We start from the raw sequence: 15589 nt of genomic DNA, 5'->3' as shown, positions 1-15589 counted from the left end.
AACTTGCATCTTTCTTCCTAGGATGTCAAAGCATTTAACAATGGTGGGTATTATTCCTATTTTGCAGATAGGGAAATAGAGGCAAAGAAGCCTGATTTTTTTGAAGTTAGTCACATTACAACTGCATAGGACAACTGGACAATTAGACACAATAGCGATTTGTGCAAAATAAGTATTTGATTTTCACTCCCATTTATGGAGTTTGCATGCACCTACATTCAAAACTCAGGTCCTAAGTGATTCGCCCGACATCACCCAGCAAATCAATGGCAGATTCAGGAACAGAAAACAAGCCTAACAGAGTCCTTGCCCTAACTGCCAGCCACTCATTTTATATGCAAAATTATAAAGTTTGGAATGTTCTGCCATCAGGTGCTCTGACAGGCTCAATGCTAACAACTCCTATTAGGTGAAAGGCAAAAACAAAACTTACGGAAGTAAATAAATTAAGCCTTTGAGAAAATTCCAGTAAACAGATGGTTTCCTACATTGTTTTAGAGGTAGGAGAGACCAGACACCTAGGTCAAAAATAAATTTAGTTACCTCTAAACCCCCTTAATTTTTAAAAGTTTTTTTTTTTTTTTTTTAAAACGTTTATTTTTCAACACTAATGCGGCTGCAATGTAAAAAGTAGGCACTCCGCTTGGACAATGAGAGCTGTGTAAACAGTTTCATTCTCTGGCTCTCCTGCACTAACACAACTAGTGTTAAATAGGACATTTATTTCTTACATCTGTTTTCAATGGATTAAAAAGAGAAAAAAAAAAAAAAAAAAAAAAAAAAGTTTTACAAAACCTAAATTTTGGGCCTAAAGGGACCTGACAGTGTGTCAAATCTATTTAAGACCATGGTTAAAAACATATTATTAAATCCTGTAAACCATTAGCCACTTCATCAAATCTGGCAACAAAATTTGACATGATTTATACATATGTATTTTTAATCTACATAAGAGATGTCAGATCCCTAACTCCAGGTTATCAAAGTGGAATACTTTCCTACTCTACATTACCCTTTATATAGAAAAAGAAAAAACCAAGTCCCAAAAAAAATCATATCCCTTTATATCATGAATGTGGTGAGTCAGTAAATGGCACCTTTTATGTGAAACCATCCATTTATAGTAAATGCACAAGACATGAATTCAACACCAGTAGAGAGTGTATGAGATCTCAAGTTAACCAGAATTTTCCAAACAAGAAGTGAGCTAAGATTTTAAAATGTTAAGACCACATGGTTTCATATCATCACCAAAACTGCATCTTTCATGTACCATTCGCTCTGTGCTCCCAAAGTTGCCTCAAAATTTAAAAATCTGTATGAAATTCAAGATTCTGCACTTCAGATTTACAGCTCCTTAAACTTGGATCATCAGACTTTACTACAAACAATTGTTACTGCTAAGGTAAACTTGAATGTCTCTTACACCGAACATTTTATTATGATGCCAAATGGGAAAGTATTGGTGTCAAAACATGAAATGTTTTTTCAGAAATTGTGTCTGTACTCAAATTCACATAAAAACCCAGCATTTACAACCATATTTAAATTTAATTATTGTACACAGGTTAACAAAAAAGTATCACAAATAAAACTAAACATCGGATTTAACAAAAACAATAGAGTGGTACAACGGGTGTTCAATTTTTCAGGAAATAATATTACAAATGACCATCTCTCAGAGATTTAACCTCACTAGGGACACAAAGTCCATTAAAAAAAAAAACATGTAGCTGTTATCTACTGAGCCACTTATCTTAGCACTACAGTATATCTGAAGGTGGAGTCCTACAGTCAAGGTATAAAAATTAATCAAGAGTCAAGTTCCCAGAGTGTGTTAGTCACAACCATTGTATTTCTTTGAAAGGGGGAGGGGAAAAAAAGGAAAAAAGAGACCCCAAAAACAGATTCATTAAAAGGCTGCTGTATATAGTTTATCCTTCCCATAGCATACTCAGTTCAAATTACTGTTAATATCATTGGTAGTATGGTCTATATCTGGTTTGATCTGGGTGATGTGGTCCAGGAAGTGGGGCTTGAGAAGGTGGGCCTTGCATTCTTGGGGGTGGAGGAGGCCCTCTTGGAGCTGGCCACATCCCTGGACTCATTCCCCCAGGCTGTGTAAAAGGAGGGCTGAGAGTTCCTTGATCTTCACTGAACTGCGGCAAAGAGTTAGGATTATAGTGATGGGGAGGGGGTGCATTTACATTTACTGGTGGGCCACCATGTTGAGGAGGGGGAGGTCCTGGAGGAGGGTGATTCATATATGGTGGCATTTGGGCAATTATGTGTCCAGGGGGAGGGGTTATTGGTGGTGGAGCAGAGGTCATCGGTGGTGGTGGAGCTTGGCTATAAACCATATGAGGAGTACCTGCTCCCTGGGGAGGATGTTGCATTGGATGGCTTATTGGTGGTGGTGGTGGCGGGGGTGGTGCATAATGTTGCTGTGGAGGCATAATATGATGAGGATGGGATACCACTGGTTGACCCTGATATTCAGGATGATGATGAGCAGGTGCTGGGGCTGGTGGAGGTGGTTCTCGAGCACCTGAATTTGAATCATCCTGAATAGGGACAGTTATTAAATTGCTGTGCTTTCTCGTGGAAATACGAAACGTATCCTGACTGACCGAGCGTGGTGGTGGTGGAGCCATTGACATCTCTGCTGGGGGTGCACGAATGTCCTCGTGTGGTTGGTTATAATGCTCGTGTTGCACATGCTGTAAAGGAGGTGGTGGCATCATGAGGTGCTGCTTTGGTGGAATATGGCTCATATGATGCTTATCAGGTGGCATTATGAAACGCTCAGGAATTTCAGCAGGAGGTGGGGCAATAGGAGGATGAACAGGTTCAAGTGGAGGACGGGTAACAGGTTTTCCAGCTCTCATATGACGATGGTTGATGTGAGCCTGTAAGTCTCTCTGAGACAAATATGTTCTCTTGCACCCTTGAACAATGCTACACATGAAGAGAGACCCTCGCACACATTGCTCAATTCGCTGCACGGGATCATTACAGCTAAATTAGAAAAAAAGATTGGTTTATTATCATCACCAACAGCTCTGAATCTAGAAATATTTACACTAAATGTTCATTCCACAATTCTACATATTAGAAATGACATTTCTTAGTGCCAACACAACACAAAAGGCTTGTATTTCCTTAATTCAAATTAAATTACAATATTTCAAAATTAGACAGTCTCCTATAGAAGCATAGTTACAAAGTACATCAACATTTCCTCAGGAGAAGTTTAGAACTGACATCCCATAATCTATCATATTCTAAAATGTGTCAAAAAGCACAAAAGAGAAGGGGTTCTTGAGATTAGGGACATGGTTAGGGTACACAATTAGTAAGTGTGTCTTAATTACTAGTGAACTGTCATTTGCTCTATTGGAGATAATAGTGGGAAGACTGAACACAAATACGTCAACTACTTATTTAAAGTATCTTCTATTTACTATTTAAACTAGGGCTGTCAATCAAATCAGTTCACTCACGCGATTAACTAAAAAAATTGCAATTAATTGCAGTTTTAAAAATCGCACTGTTAAACAATAGAATACCAATTGAAAGTTATCAAATATTTTGGATTTTTTTCTACATTTTTAAATATATTGATTTCAGTTACAACAGTATACAAAGTTTACAGTGCTCACTTTATATTATTTTTGATTACAAATATTAGCACTGTAAAAATGGCAAACAAAAGAAATAGTATTTTTAAATTCACCTCATACAAGTACTGTAGTGCAATCTATTTTTTTTTGTTACATAACTCCACTCAAAACCAAAACAATGTAAAATTTAGAGCCTACAAGAAGTGGGGCTGAGTGGACTTGTAGTTTTACATTGCATAAAAAGAAAAAAAAACAGTTATTTTTTGTACTTAAGTCTACATTCGTAAGTTCAACTTTCATGATAAAGCGATTGCACTACTGTACTTGTATTAAGTGATTTGAAAAACACTGTTTCTTTTGGTTTTTTTACAGTGCTAATATTTGTAATAAAAAACAATATAAAATGAGCACTGTACACTTTGTATTCTGTGTTGTAATTGAAATCAGTATTTTTGTGTTTTCTACATTTTCAAATATATTTAAATAAATGGTATTTATTATTTTTTAATCGTGAGATTTTTTTTTTTTTTTTTTTAAACTAACAGCTTGACTTCCCTAATTTAAACATCAACAGTTAAACTGAATCTCTCAGTATCTGGATGACAATGTAGTGTCAAACTACAACCCCTCTAGTACAGCAAAAGCATTCTTTGCTGCTTCTTCCTACTGAGCTGATTTTCCACCAAACAAAAATGATGTACGTTAAGACATATGTGAGAATTAGCAGTTTAAATTATTCCAGAATATCTCCCTTTTTAATAAACAATCACTAGTGAACTTACCCTGGGCACATCTTGTCACCCTTCTTCTCATGTAATATAGCACAGTCATAGCAGAAAACATGCTTGCAAGGTATCTAGAGACATACAAACAATCGCTTCATTAAACCATTATGTGTAAACCAGTATGTCATTTATAGAATGTATTTTTAAATAAGCTTTGCTACATTCCTCTCTCATGAACATGCTCTCTCATTCTGTATCTTCCTGAAAATAAAATTCTTACATTTAAGTTGTCTGTGAAATGCATGCTGGGAAATGGACATGATACAGCTACATGTAACAAAATATGCAGTACCTTTGATGGGACACTTTCAAAAATAGCTTGAAAAAGGTAAATTCCATTAAAAAGAAAATGCAAAATACACAGGCAAAACTTTAAAAGAATGCACCACAAAGCTCTTCCTATAGCAGCGAGGCAAGGCTCTTTATGGAAACTACAACCATATATTTCAGCTGTTCCTGTTACTGGGACTTGGTAACACCAGTACTGGTACTTCATGCTTTAGCAACTGGCATTCTAGGCTTCCCCTCGCTAATCATAGTCTTTTAGCAGGACTCAGTGCACTTCTTCTGCCAATCTTCCATGTAACTGTACACACATTAACTTGGATGGAGCTTGCACTCCTCCAAATCAAGTTGAAAATTTCCATCCTGGCAGTTGGAATAGTTGGTTCTGTGACAGGTCAGCAAAGGCTCAACTGAACAGGACACAGTGGCTTTAACAGCTAGTGCTCAAGGTCCATGTCTCGCTAACGGGTACAGTTCTCCAAATAGACTGGTATCCACCCATGTTTTAAAAGAAAGAAGAGACTACACAGCAGAGCTTGATTCACAGGGCAGACTATAAAGTTCTTAACTGGCAGATCTGAGCCTTGGCATTAAATCTGAGACGTCATCTGTACAACAACTATAAATGACTCAAGGAATCAAGTTACCACATTGTTCTTCCCAATCTAGTAAAAACATGGTTCAAAGATGTAGCGTAGGTGTGTTTTTAATGTTCCCACAATCAAATTAAAAATCTGGACAATCCAATCACATTACAAACCCCATTACAGAGACATAGTTAGGGCCAGTCAGCACAACAACTTTTAAATGGTCAAAAGCCAAACTGGTGTAACAATTCCTCCTAACTTGGTCATAACCATAGTGTAGGCAAGACCTAATCAAACTACATTCCTGAAACGCTTTTCAACATTCCACAGATGCTAGTAGGAGCAGGTGAGTAAGAGGAAAGATTACAACTTAACACAACACAAATGATTTCACGGTCTATAAAAAATTTTTTAAAAAGCTCTCATGAGCATCTTAATAATATAGCTTGGTTGTCCTGAATGAGAACTATAAAGGTTAGTGGCTCAAAATACAATGCTAATTTTTAAAAAATTAAGCCACTAAGTCAGATCCCTAAGCACCCATTAACCTGTAGTCAATATTTTAATTTTATTCTTTGCATTCTGTTATATCACTGTTTTAAAGGGGCATAGAAATTATTAACTTCTAGTATTTACTAACTCAGTTAAAGTCTTCAAGCAAGATACAATGCTTAGCTTAAAAAAGAAGTTGCTTTAAGGATAAATCGGCCTATTCTGCTTCCACTGAAGTCAATAGGTATTTTTAAATTGACTACAATGGCAGCAGGATCAAGCTGCATGTCAGCCACTCTTCCAAAGCTATTTTACCCCTTAAGCAAGGGGACATCAGCAGAAAATATATGCAACAAGAACAGTTTGGAGTTCTTGTACAAATTAAGGCCTTGGTTTTATACTGAGATGCATTGGAATATACCCTTTTGTCCATGCAGAGCCCCCCTGAAGTCAATGAGCTCTGCATGGGACAGATATGCATTTGTGTGCATCTCAATGCAGGATCAGGGCCTAACTTTACAATAATTCTAATTAGTGGGAAGCTGACACTCCTATTTAAAAAAAAAAAGTTAAGTAGCTGTTATGCATGATGTTACACTTGCACTAGCTAACTACCCATCTGCCAATGGGAGCACTGAGAACTTTTCCAAAAACAGGTATAGACTTCATGTTAGTTCACAGTAGGGTAGCTTTTCCATCAATACAGCTCTACTCACCATGCGCCCATACAATTTGATAGGCAATCCACACTTGTCACAGAAATGGACTGGGGTATCATCCTTTTCTCCGAGAAAGTTTATCTGTCAAAATAGCATTCATTAGGGCTCCTTATTTCATTAGGTTATTACCAATATGCTTGAAAGTTCACAAATATTTAATAAGGAACAGAGAACTACATACAATCTGAGAAACACAGCACAGAATATATTTTCAGGAAGTCAAAAAGCAGTGGTAGCGCTTATTTTTTATTGGATTTCTCTAAAGATAAGTAGGGTACTCTGCACTCTAACTGAGAATAGTAAGAATTAGCTTACACCCTATGATTTCAGATGTAATGTATAGTATCAGAACTATTGAATTCATGAGTGTACCTTAAAGTCCCAAAATATGTGTCCAGGGAATCTTCTTGGATTCCCAAACATGTCAGCTCCTTTGCACTCATACCGCTCCTCTTCATTATAATCAAATTCTTCTGGGGGGAATGGAAAGGGGGAAAGAAAAAAAAAAGAAAAGAAAACAACACTTCTAGTACATACCATAATTTTTCTAATTGACCCAAGTTGCTATTAAAAACACATGCCATTCTACATTACAATCATCAAGAAATGCTACAGCATTTCCAATGTCTGCAGCCTGGCTTAAATCCACTCTGCAAGCAAAAGTAACAGAAATAGTGCTACGCTCTGAAGACAGAGACCTTTTTGTATACTGCAGCAACACCTAGAGGCAGAGCTCTATCAGGTATTCTTATAAGTTTGGACAGCATCTAACATATTAGTTCTCCAATACTGAATAGGGCCCCCGAGCACCACTGCAGTAAAAATAATAATAAATTAATACCCTTTTCTTCTATAGCATTAAGCTATTTAAATTAGTTTACCTTCATCACCAGCCTGTGCCTTTGAAGGCATCCTGTTCATAATTCTTGGAGCGCGTGGTGCAGGTTTGGTTTTGTTAGGCTGTTTGGAGATGAGCTTTATAGGGATTCGTCTGCGAACATCAAGACCACCCAACGATCCAGAACTATTAGTGCCTTGCAAATCATTGTCTATACAAGAGAAAAATGTTTACTGTCATTTTCTACTTATTTTATACATTAGTTTCTGAAAGGGTTAGATATTAGCAGAGACATTTCAAGGAAAACACTGATTTTATTAAAGCTAGTTTAAGACTTCATTTACTCTACCAGAATTTACCTGTTTGAAAAAAATCTTAATCTACTGCTCACATGGTACCTTCAAACTGTCAGGTCATGCCAACAGTATTGGTCATAAGTGCAATTATGCAGTAATATGACATTTATAATGAAGTCAATTTAGGAGTGAATCAGTCTCTCTCTCAAACTGTAACTTCTTTGTGGCAGAGACTGACTTTTTTATTGTGTTTGTACAGCATCTTGCACAGTAGTACCCTAATTCATGATTAGGGCTCCTTGGAATAACCACTGTACAACTAATGAACAACAAGGATCTTCCCTCAGGAATGGTTTTGTATATGCTATTTGCAAAGGAAACCAAAAGACAAACATATTCTGTTTATGATCTTGGGCAAGATAATAGAACAGCTGAGATGGGGCTCGATTAATAAAGAATTAAAGAAGGGTACTATTATTCATGCAAATCAACAACTGTTTACAGAAAACAGACCTTATCAAATTAACTTGGTATCTTTTATTTATGAGATTACAAGTTTGGTTAATAAAGGTAATAGTCTAAGTATATTACACCAACACTTCTGTAAAGCATTTCACTTGGTATCGCATGACATTTTGATTAAAATCTAGACCAATATAAAATTTACATGGTACATATTAAGTGGATTAAAACGGATAGGCCTCGAAATGTAACTATAAATGGGAAAATCGCCATTGAGCAAGTGCGTTTCTAATAGGGTCCCACAGAGATCGGCTCTTGGCCCTATGCTATTTAACATTTTTATCAATGACCTGAAAGAAAATAAAATCATCACTGATACAGTTTGCAGATGAGACAAAAATTGGGGGAATGGTAAATAATAAAGAGGGTAGGTCACTGATTCAGAGCAATCTGGATCGCTTGGTAAGGTGAGCACAAGCAAACAATATGTGTTTTAATATAGCTAAAGGTAAATGTATACACCTAGGAACAAAAAAAAGTAGGTCATACTTACAGAATGGGGAACTCTATCCTGGGAAGTAGTGACTGAAAAAGATTTGGAGGTTATAGTGGATAAACAGCTGAATGTGAGCTCCCAATGTGATGCTGTGGCCTAAAGAACTAATGTGATCCTGGGATGCATAAACAGGGGAACCTTGAGTAGGAGGCTGTTTTACCTCACTGTATTTGGTGCTGGTTAAACTGTTGCTGGAATACTGTGTCCATTTCTGGTGCCCACAATTCAAGAAGGATGTTGATAAATTGGAGAGGGTTCAGAGGAGCCATGAGAACGATTACAGGATTAGAAAACATGCCTTATAGTGACAGACACAAAGAGCTCATTTATTTAGTATAACAAAGAGAAGGTTAAGGGATGACTTGATTACAGTATCTACATAAAAAAATAATTAATAATGGGCTCTTCATTCTAGCAGGAATGGTATAATATGATCCAATAGGTAGAAGATGAAGCTAGAACCGTGGTCACCAACCCATCGATCGCGACTGGTCGATCCTAGAAGATCTCTGGTGGCGAAGCGGGGCTGCCGCTAAGACAGGCTCCCTGCCTGCCCCGGTCCCACGCCACTCCAAGATGTGGCCAGTGTGCCCCGCAGCTCTGGGGGGAGGGGTAACCCTCCATATGCTGCTCCTATCTGCAAGCACCACTCCTGCAGCTCCCATTGGCTACAGGTCCCTGTTCCCAGCCAATGGGAGCTGCAGGAGCGGTGCTTGCAGAGAGGGACAGCGCACGGAGCCATGTACCATCCCCCGCTCCCAGAGGCCGCAAGGGGATGTTGGCCCCTTCCGGGAGCAGCGCGGGGCCGGGGCAAGCACGGAGGCTGCCTTAGCATGGCTACCTGGTGAGAGGCTGCACCTCAACCCCCAGCCCTGAGCCACCACCCTGAACTCCTTCCTATACCCCAAACCCCAGCCCTGACCCCCCTCCCAGAGCCAGCATCCTTTATCCCCTCCTCCTCCACAACACTCTGCCCCAGCCCGGAGCCCCCTCCTGCACCCAAACTCACTCCCAGAGCCCACACCCCCTCATACACCCCAACCCCCTGCTCCAGGCTCAGCCCAGAGCCCCCACCCACACTGCAAACTCCTCAGCCCCAGCCCAGAGCCTGCACCCTCTCCCAAACCCCTACCCCAGCCTGGTGACAGTGAGTGAGGGTGGGGGAGAGCGAGTGACCGGGGGGGGGGGTAGAGTGAGTGGGGCGGGGCCTTGGAGGAAGGGGCCGGGCAGATCCTGGGTTGCCCTTAAATTCAAGAAGTGATCTTGGGCATAAAAAGGTTGGAGACCACTGAGATAGACAAATCCAGACTGGAAATAAGGTACACATTTTTGAGTGAGGGTAATTAACCATGGGAATAATTCACTAAGGTCATGGTGTATTCTCCATCGCTGACAATTTCTAAATGAAGATATAATCTATCTTTTAGTAAGACATCCTAAGAATTATTTTGGGGAAGTTCTATGGCCTGGGGAGGTCAGACTTGAGGATCAGACTGATCCTTTTTGGCCTTGGAATCTATAACATCTTATTTAACACATCACTGGAACATCAGTGACCAAATACAGAAAACAGAGAACTACCAAGGCTTTACCAGCACATCTGATAACATATATATGTAAAATTAAAGGCTAATCCTTCTACACACATAAGAACGGCCATACTGGGTCAGACCAAAGGTCCATCTTGTCCAGTATCTTGTCTTCCGATGGTGGCCAATGCCAGGTGCCCCAGATGGAATGAACAGAACACGTAATCATCAAGTTTTCCATCCCCTGTCGCCCATTCCCATCTGCTGGCAAACAGAGGCTAGGGACACCATCCCTACACATCCTGGCTAAAAGCCACTGATGGACCTATCCTCCATGAACTTATCTAGCTGACACACACACACACACACACCCTCTTAAGAGCGGTTTTAAATCTTAAATCTCTGGTGCAAGGGAGAGAAGAGACACCTTAACACATGCCAATTCCCAAAACAATGGGCAAGGACAATGTCTAGGCAATAAACAGGGTCCTCATTACATGAAAATATTATGCATCTGTATTGTTGTAGCACCTACGAACCCTAGTGATGGATATGAACCCCACTGTGCTAGGTGCTGTACAAACACAGAAAAAGACAGTCCCTGCCCCAAGCAGTTTACAATCTAAGTAGAATACCTAAGTATAAGACAAGAGAAAATATATGGAGGAGTACAAAGTAGTAATGAGACACACAGAGGCAGTTTGGACTGGTGCATCACATAGGCAATAAATCAAGCTTGTGGATGTTCCTCATATTGGGAAATCGTGAATCCTTTTATAATAAAGCGTATGATGCTGTTCACATGCATTCCTGGGCAGCCAACTTAAAGGAGCACTGCAATTTCAGAGCAGAGGTCAACAGGGGGAGCAATTCTGAGTTGCATGCTTTGGCACTGCAAAAAACCCGATAGTCCCTGTCTGCAGAACACTGATGTGTCTGCACACATGGAATATAGAGATCAGATATACATTTTAGGCTATCCAGTCCATCTCATTGCCAGTGCAGATACATACAAGACAAAGTTACGTTCTGGTACTTCAAGATCAGAACTTCCTGAGAAAAGTAACAAAGATGATTATGGGGCTTAATTTGGCATTGAGTAACTGAATGAGGTATTTTTTGAGAGAAGTATAAAAGAATCAAGTATGTATCAGTATGGCTAACACAGGAGAAAAAGTAAGAACTGTTTAGAATGGTAGAGAATGTATTTATAATCAAGAGTAATGGGATGATACTGCAAGTTAAGTACCCTCCATCTGAAAACCTATCTAGTTTGTGAAATACAATATTCCAGATAAAAAGAGCACACGTACCTCCCCTCTGTACCTGCACATGCTTTTACACGGGGAAACTCTTCTGGTTATTTATTGGGCAATTTACCCCATGTGCACTAACTGTGCTAACAACACAAATAACATTGCAAAGAAATAAAGAACTATAGACCAAATATTAGAAAAACAACTTCCTAAAAGGGAGATTACTAAGGAAATGGTTACAGCCCCAACACTTGAAGGATTTAAAAACTAGTCTGAATAAAACACTGAAAAAGTCACAGTAAGGAAAAAACCTGTAGCGACTTCCAGGAAGTAGACCAGGGGCCGGCAACCTTTCAGAAGTGGTGTGCCAAGTCTTCATTTATTCACTCTAATTTAAGGTTTCACGTGCCAGTAATACATTTTAACATTTGTAGGTCTCTTTCTATAAGTCTATAATATATAACTAAACTATTGTTGTATGTAAAGTAAATAAGGTTTTAAAAATGTTTAAGCAGCTTCATTTGAAATTAAATTAAAATGCAGAGCCGCCGCCCCCCCCCCCCCCCCCCCCCCCCGGACAGGTGGCCAGGACCCACGCAGTGTGAGTGCCACTGAAAATCAGCTCACGTGCCGCCTTTGGCACGTGTGCCATAGGTTGCCTACCCCTGAAGTAGACTGACTGATCTAATGCGTCTTTTCTCTCTCTCTCTCAAATTCTATGGACCACATTCGTCTGGTGTAATTCCACTGACTTCAGAAGTCAATGGAGTCACACCACAAATTAACACATCTCTATGAATGTCTGAGTCTCTTGTCACAGTTCTGACCCAAATAAAAACTACCAGAGCCCACTCAAATTCATGTGGGAGGAATCTTATGCTTATGAGTTTTTATAAATTTAAATGTTCAGTTGTGTTCCAACACATTTTAATTAATCGTCAGTTAGCAAACAGAATTGTAGCTTCTTATTTAGTCACTTGTTTCGGTACATGATGAACAATGCTGCGAATCTTTCATGGAGGTCACAGATTCCGTGACTTTCCAGGATCACCACGACTTCCGCAGCTGCAGTGGCTGACCCTCACCAGCCTCTACTGCGGCAGCCCCGGGCAACTGATCCCAGGCACTGCCCCAGAGGGGTGATGGTGGAGCCATGGGCCATCCTGTGGCCTGGAGTGGCGGGGCCACAGGCCATCTCACAGCAGCAGGCTGCCCGGCCCCCCACTTCCCCGGGAGTAGCAGCGGGGCCACATGTCACCCGCCCTCCTCTGGAGAAGTGGCATCAGCAGGGCCCTGGGCCGCCACCCACCCCCAGAAGCAGCAGCGCCTGCTGTAACACCACCCCTCCACTCCAGCAGGTAAGAGTTAGTTAGCAGTATTTTTAGTAAAAGTTACTGACAGGTCACTTGCCATGATTTTTTGGTTATTGCCCGTGACCTGTCCATGACTTACTAAAAATACCTGTGATTAAATCTTAGACTTAGTGATGAACTCCAGGCTACATTCAAAGTAATCCCCAAACCCAAGCTATATATATACACATTAGTTACAAAAGGTGTGCATCCAAGGAGGATTTGCAGCAACCAGGTAAAGAATAGTGTTCAATTCAGATATTTGTAGGCCAGAAACTTTGAGGACATCAACATAGCATACTGCAAGCAGAACAAGAAAATAAAGTTTTAACCAAAGCCACTATGATAAACCTCAAGTTTTACTACCCAGACAAAACCTTGATTTTTAAATGCTCCTCTCAGGCCCACACATCCAGTAAAATGCATGGAATACGATGCCAAAGGAGCAGCATAGTACACTGCAGATTTGAACCTGCAACCTTTATATTAGTCTGCAATCCCTACTGACTTGTCTGCTTCTTAGACCAATGGATGAGAACCAGTTACAAAAAGTGCAGCGCGTTATACAAACAGTACATACTGACAGCAGAGCAGATCTAGACAGGTGTTTCCCATCCTCTGCTAACTACACACCAAGACCCAGAGTCCCTTGTTAAGTTAGTACAAAGTGGACCGATCTTTCAGCCCAAAATGACGAGCCTCGGACATTGCTCTGGCAGTGACGTCTGGGCGAGTTCTGCTGAAGTACCCCCTGCCCCAGCGCATGGCTACGCGGGCGGCGGAGGGGGCCGCACAAACCACACAACACCTAGTCTCACAGCCTACGGCTGCTCCCCCGGGCGGACAGTCGCAGCGGCCTTCCCCGTCTGCTCAGGGCCCCGCCGAAAGAAGGCAATGGGGATCGGCGCCTGTTCCGCGGCGGGGCCCGGTAGGGACTAGGGCCCGCTGTCAGGGTGGGGGTTGAGGGAGGCGCGGGGACTGCGGGGCCCGGCCGAGTCCCCTCCACCCCACACTGTGGGCCGGCGGCGCTGGGGTCCAGCCCGCGCTAGGCCCCGGGCGCCAGACCGCTCCCCAGGCCCTCTCCCCATGGGGGTCTCCCCGTGGCCGGCTCCCCCGGCCGCACCGCGCAGGGCCCCGGGGCAGGCCCGCCGGGTATAAATGCGGCTCCCTCCCTCTCCCCTCCTCACCATTGTGGTCCATGATTCGGCGCGGGGCACTGTGGGAGCGGAAGTCACCGCGCCGGAAGGGCGGGGCCGGAAGCACCCGGGCAACGGAAGCGGAAGCTGTGCTGTCAATGGGGGTGGGGGGGTCTGCTCAAAGGAGAACCGAACTGAGCCGCGTGTGCCCAGGGGACGTTGCTTCGGTGGGCAAAACGAATGCTGCAGTTCCCAGGGTGCACTGCGGCCGGACCGGGGACTGTAGTTACCAGCATGCTTTGCGGGCGCCACCGGCCCATGTTGGGACATTTACTCTTCATTGAAGGCCTGTCGTGGCCCATGGCATGCCGGGAGTTGGAGTCCTACCATGGCGTCTCCGCTACGGCCGGCGGTGTGCGAGGCGCTCTGGTGGGCCGCGCGCGGGGCGGGCTGCTGTGGGAGCCCGCGGCGTGTCTGACAAGGGCCCCGCCCGGCCGGGGGGGGGGGGGGTGCGAGCCCGTCGGGATCCCTCCAGTGGCTCTTTCGAGCTTTTGTCCGCAGCTACGTGATCTAGACACGGACTCTGGGCTCTGACTGAATGAGGAGAGTCTCCCCGTATCGCGCGGCTCCGGCAGCTGGTGCATTATGGAAAACACCAAAGGTTGCAGGCCTGGCAATGAGTGAGCAACGTGCCCCCCTAAGGTTCACAGGCAGCGCGTCCCCAGGCTCCAAATCTGCTTTCTGAACCAGGCCCCGACCTGAGGGGTCCTGTAGCTCTTCTCTGACCTCCCTGTGGTTTGCCAGTATCTTTCCGGTGTACGCACAAAGATATTTCCATAGGTGCAGGAGTCACCTAAGGGAATGTCACCAGCTACCTTAGGTATGTAGTGCATCTGCAGCCTAGAATTAGGGCTGTCAATTAATCACAGTTAACTCAGGCAATTTAAACAAAATAAATTAACTCGGTAAAAAATAATTGCACTATTAAACAATAAAAGAATACCAATTAAAATGTATGATATTTTGTATGTTTTCTATGTTTTCAATTACAATATAGAATACAAAGTGTACAGTGCTCACTTTATATTTTTGATTACCAATATTTTCACTTAAAAAAGATGAACAAAAGAAATAGTATTTTTCAGTTTACCTCATACAAGTACTGTAGTGTAGTCAGTTTATCGTGAAAGTGCAACTTACAAATGTAGAATTATTTTTTCCACATAACTGTACTCAAAAATAAAACTATATAGCGCCTATAGGTGCACTCAGTCCTACTTCTTGTTCATCCAAGTTTGTTTACATATACAGGAGATAATGCTGCCCACTTATTTACGTCACCTGAAGGTGAGAACAGGCGGTCGCATGGCACTGTTGTAGCCAGCGTTCCAAGGTATATATGTGCCAGAGATGCCAAGCATTTGTATGTCCATTCAGGCTTTGACTTGTAGATTGCACTACCTTTTGTTTCTTTTTTACGGTGCAAATATTTGTAATTAAAAATAATATAAAGTGAACATGCTACACTTTGTATTCCGCATTGTAACTGAAATCAATATATATGAAAATATAGAAAAACATGCAAAAATATTTATAATTTACATTGGTATTCTATTATTGTTTAACAGTGCAATTAAAACTGCGATTTAATTGCAACTATATTTTTAACCTTG

General features: G+C 41.9%; 1 protein-coding gene across 6 annotated transcripts; it reads right to left on the bottom strand.

Annotated features, from left to right (window-relative positions):
- Positions 1–1047: 1047 nt before the first annotated feature.
- On the bottom strand, positions 1048–14049 carry CBLL1 (Cbl proto-oncogene like 1). Of its 6 annotated transcripts, none has more exons than XM_034766801.1 (7): positions 13968–13989; positions 8641–8672; positions 7373–7540; positions 6864–6964; positions 6489–6572; positions 4406–4479; positions 1048–3018 (listed from the first exon to the last, which is right to left on the bottom strand). In XM_034766801.1, the coding sequence occupies exons 3-7, from the start codon at positions 7410–7412 to the stop codon at positions 1977–1979; spliced, it is 1341 nt and encodes a 446-aa protein (XP_034622692.1). In that variant the 5' UTR covers positions 7413–7540; positions 8641–8672; positions 13968–13989; the 3' UTR covers positions 1048–1976. The 6 variants fall into 6 exon arrangements, with proteins under 6 accessions (XP_034622692.1, XP_034622682.1, XP_034622664.1 ...); XM_034766791.1 differs by lacking the exon at positions 13968–13989 and adding an exon at positions 8804–9538; XM_034766773.1 differs by lacking the exon at positions 8641–8672 and having other exon boundaries at positions 13968–14049.
- Between the last annotated feature and the right edge of the window lie 1540 nt (positions 14050–15589).

The sequence above is a fragment of the Trachemys scripta genome, chromosome 1 (genome assembly GCF_013100865.1).
Source record: "Trachemys scripta elegans isolate TJP31775 chromosome 1, CAS_Tse_1.0, whole genome shotgun sequence".
NCBI lineage: Eukaryota > Metazoa > Chordata > Testudines > Emydidae > Trachemys > Trachemys scripta.
Note: the sequence above shows the minus strand (reverse complement) of the source record. Positions and strands in the feature narration are given on the sequence as shown.

What these genes read in the sequence shown, in the direction of transcription:
- CBLL1 (XM_034766773.1), bottom strand. An exon ending in GGCACAGGCTGGTGATGAAG is followed by an intron (nt 6,965 to 7,372) that starts GTAAACTAATTT and finishes CATTCCCCCCAG; the next exon opens with AAGAATTTGATTATAATGAA. An exon ending in TCAAATTGTATGGGCGCATG is followed by an intron (nt 4,480 to 6,488) that starts GTGAGTAGAGCT and finishes GTATGTCTCTAG; the next exon opens with ATACCTTGCAAGCATGTTTT.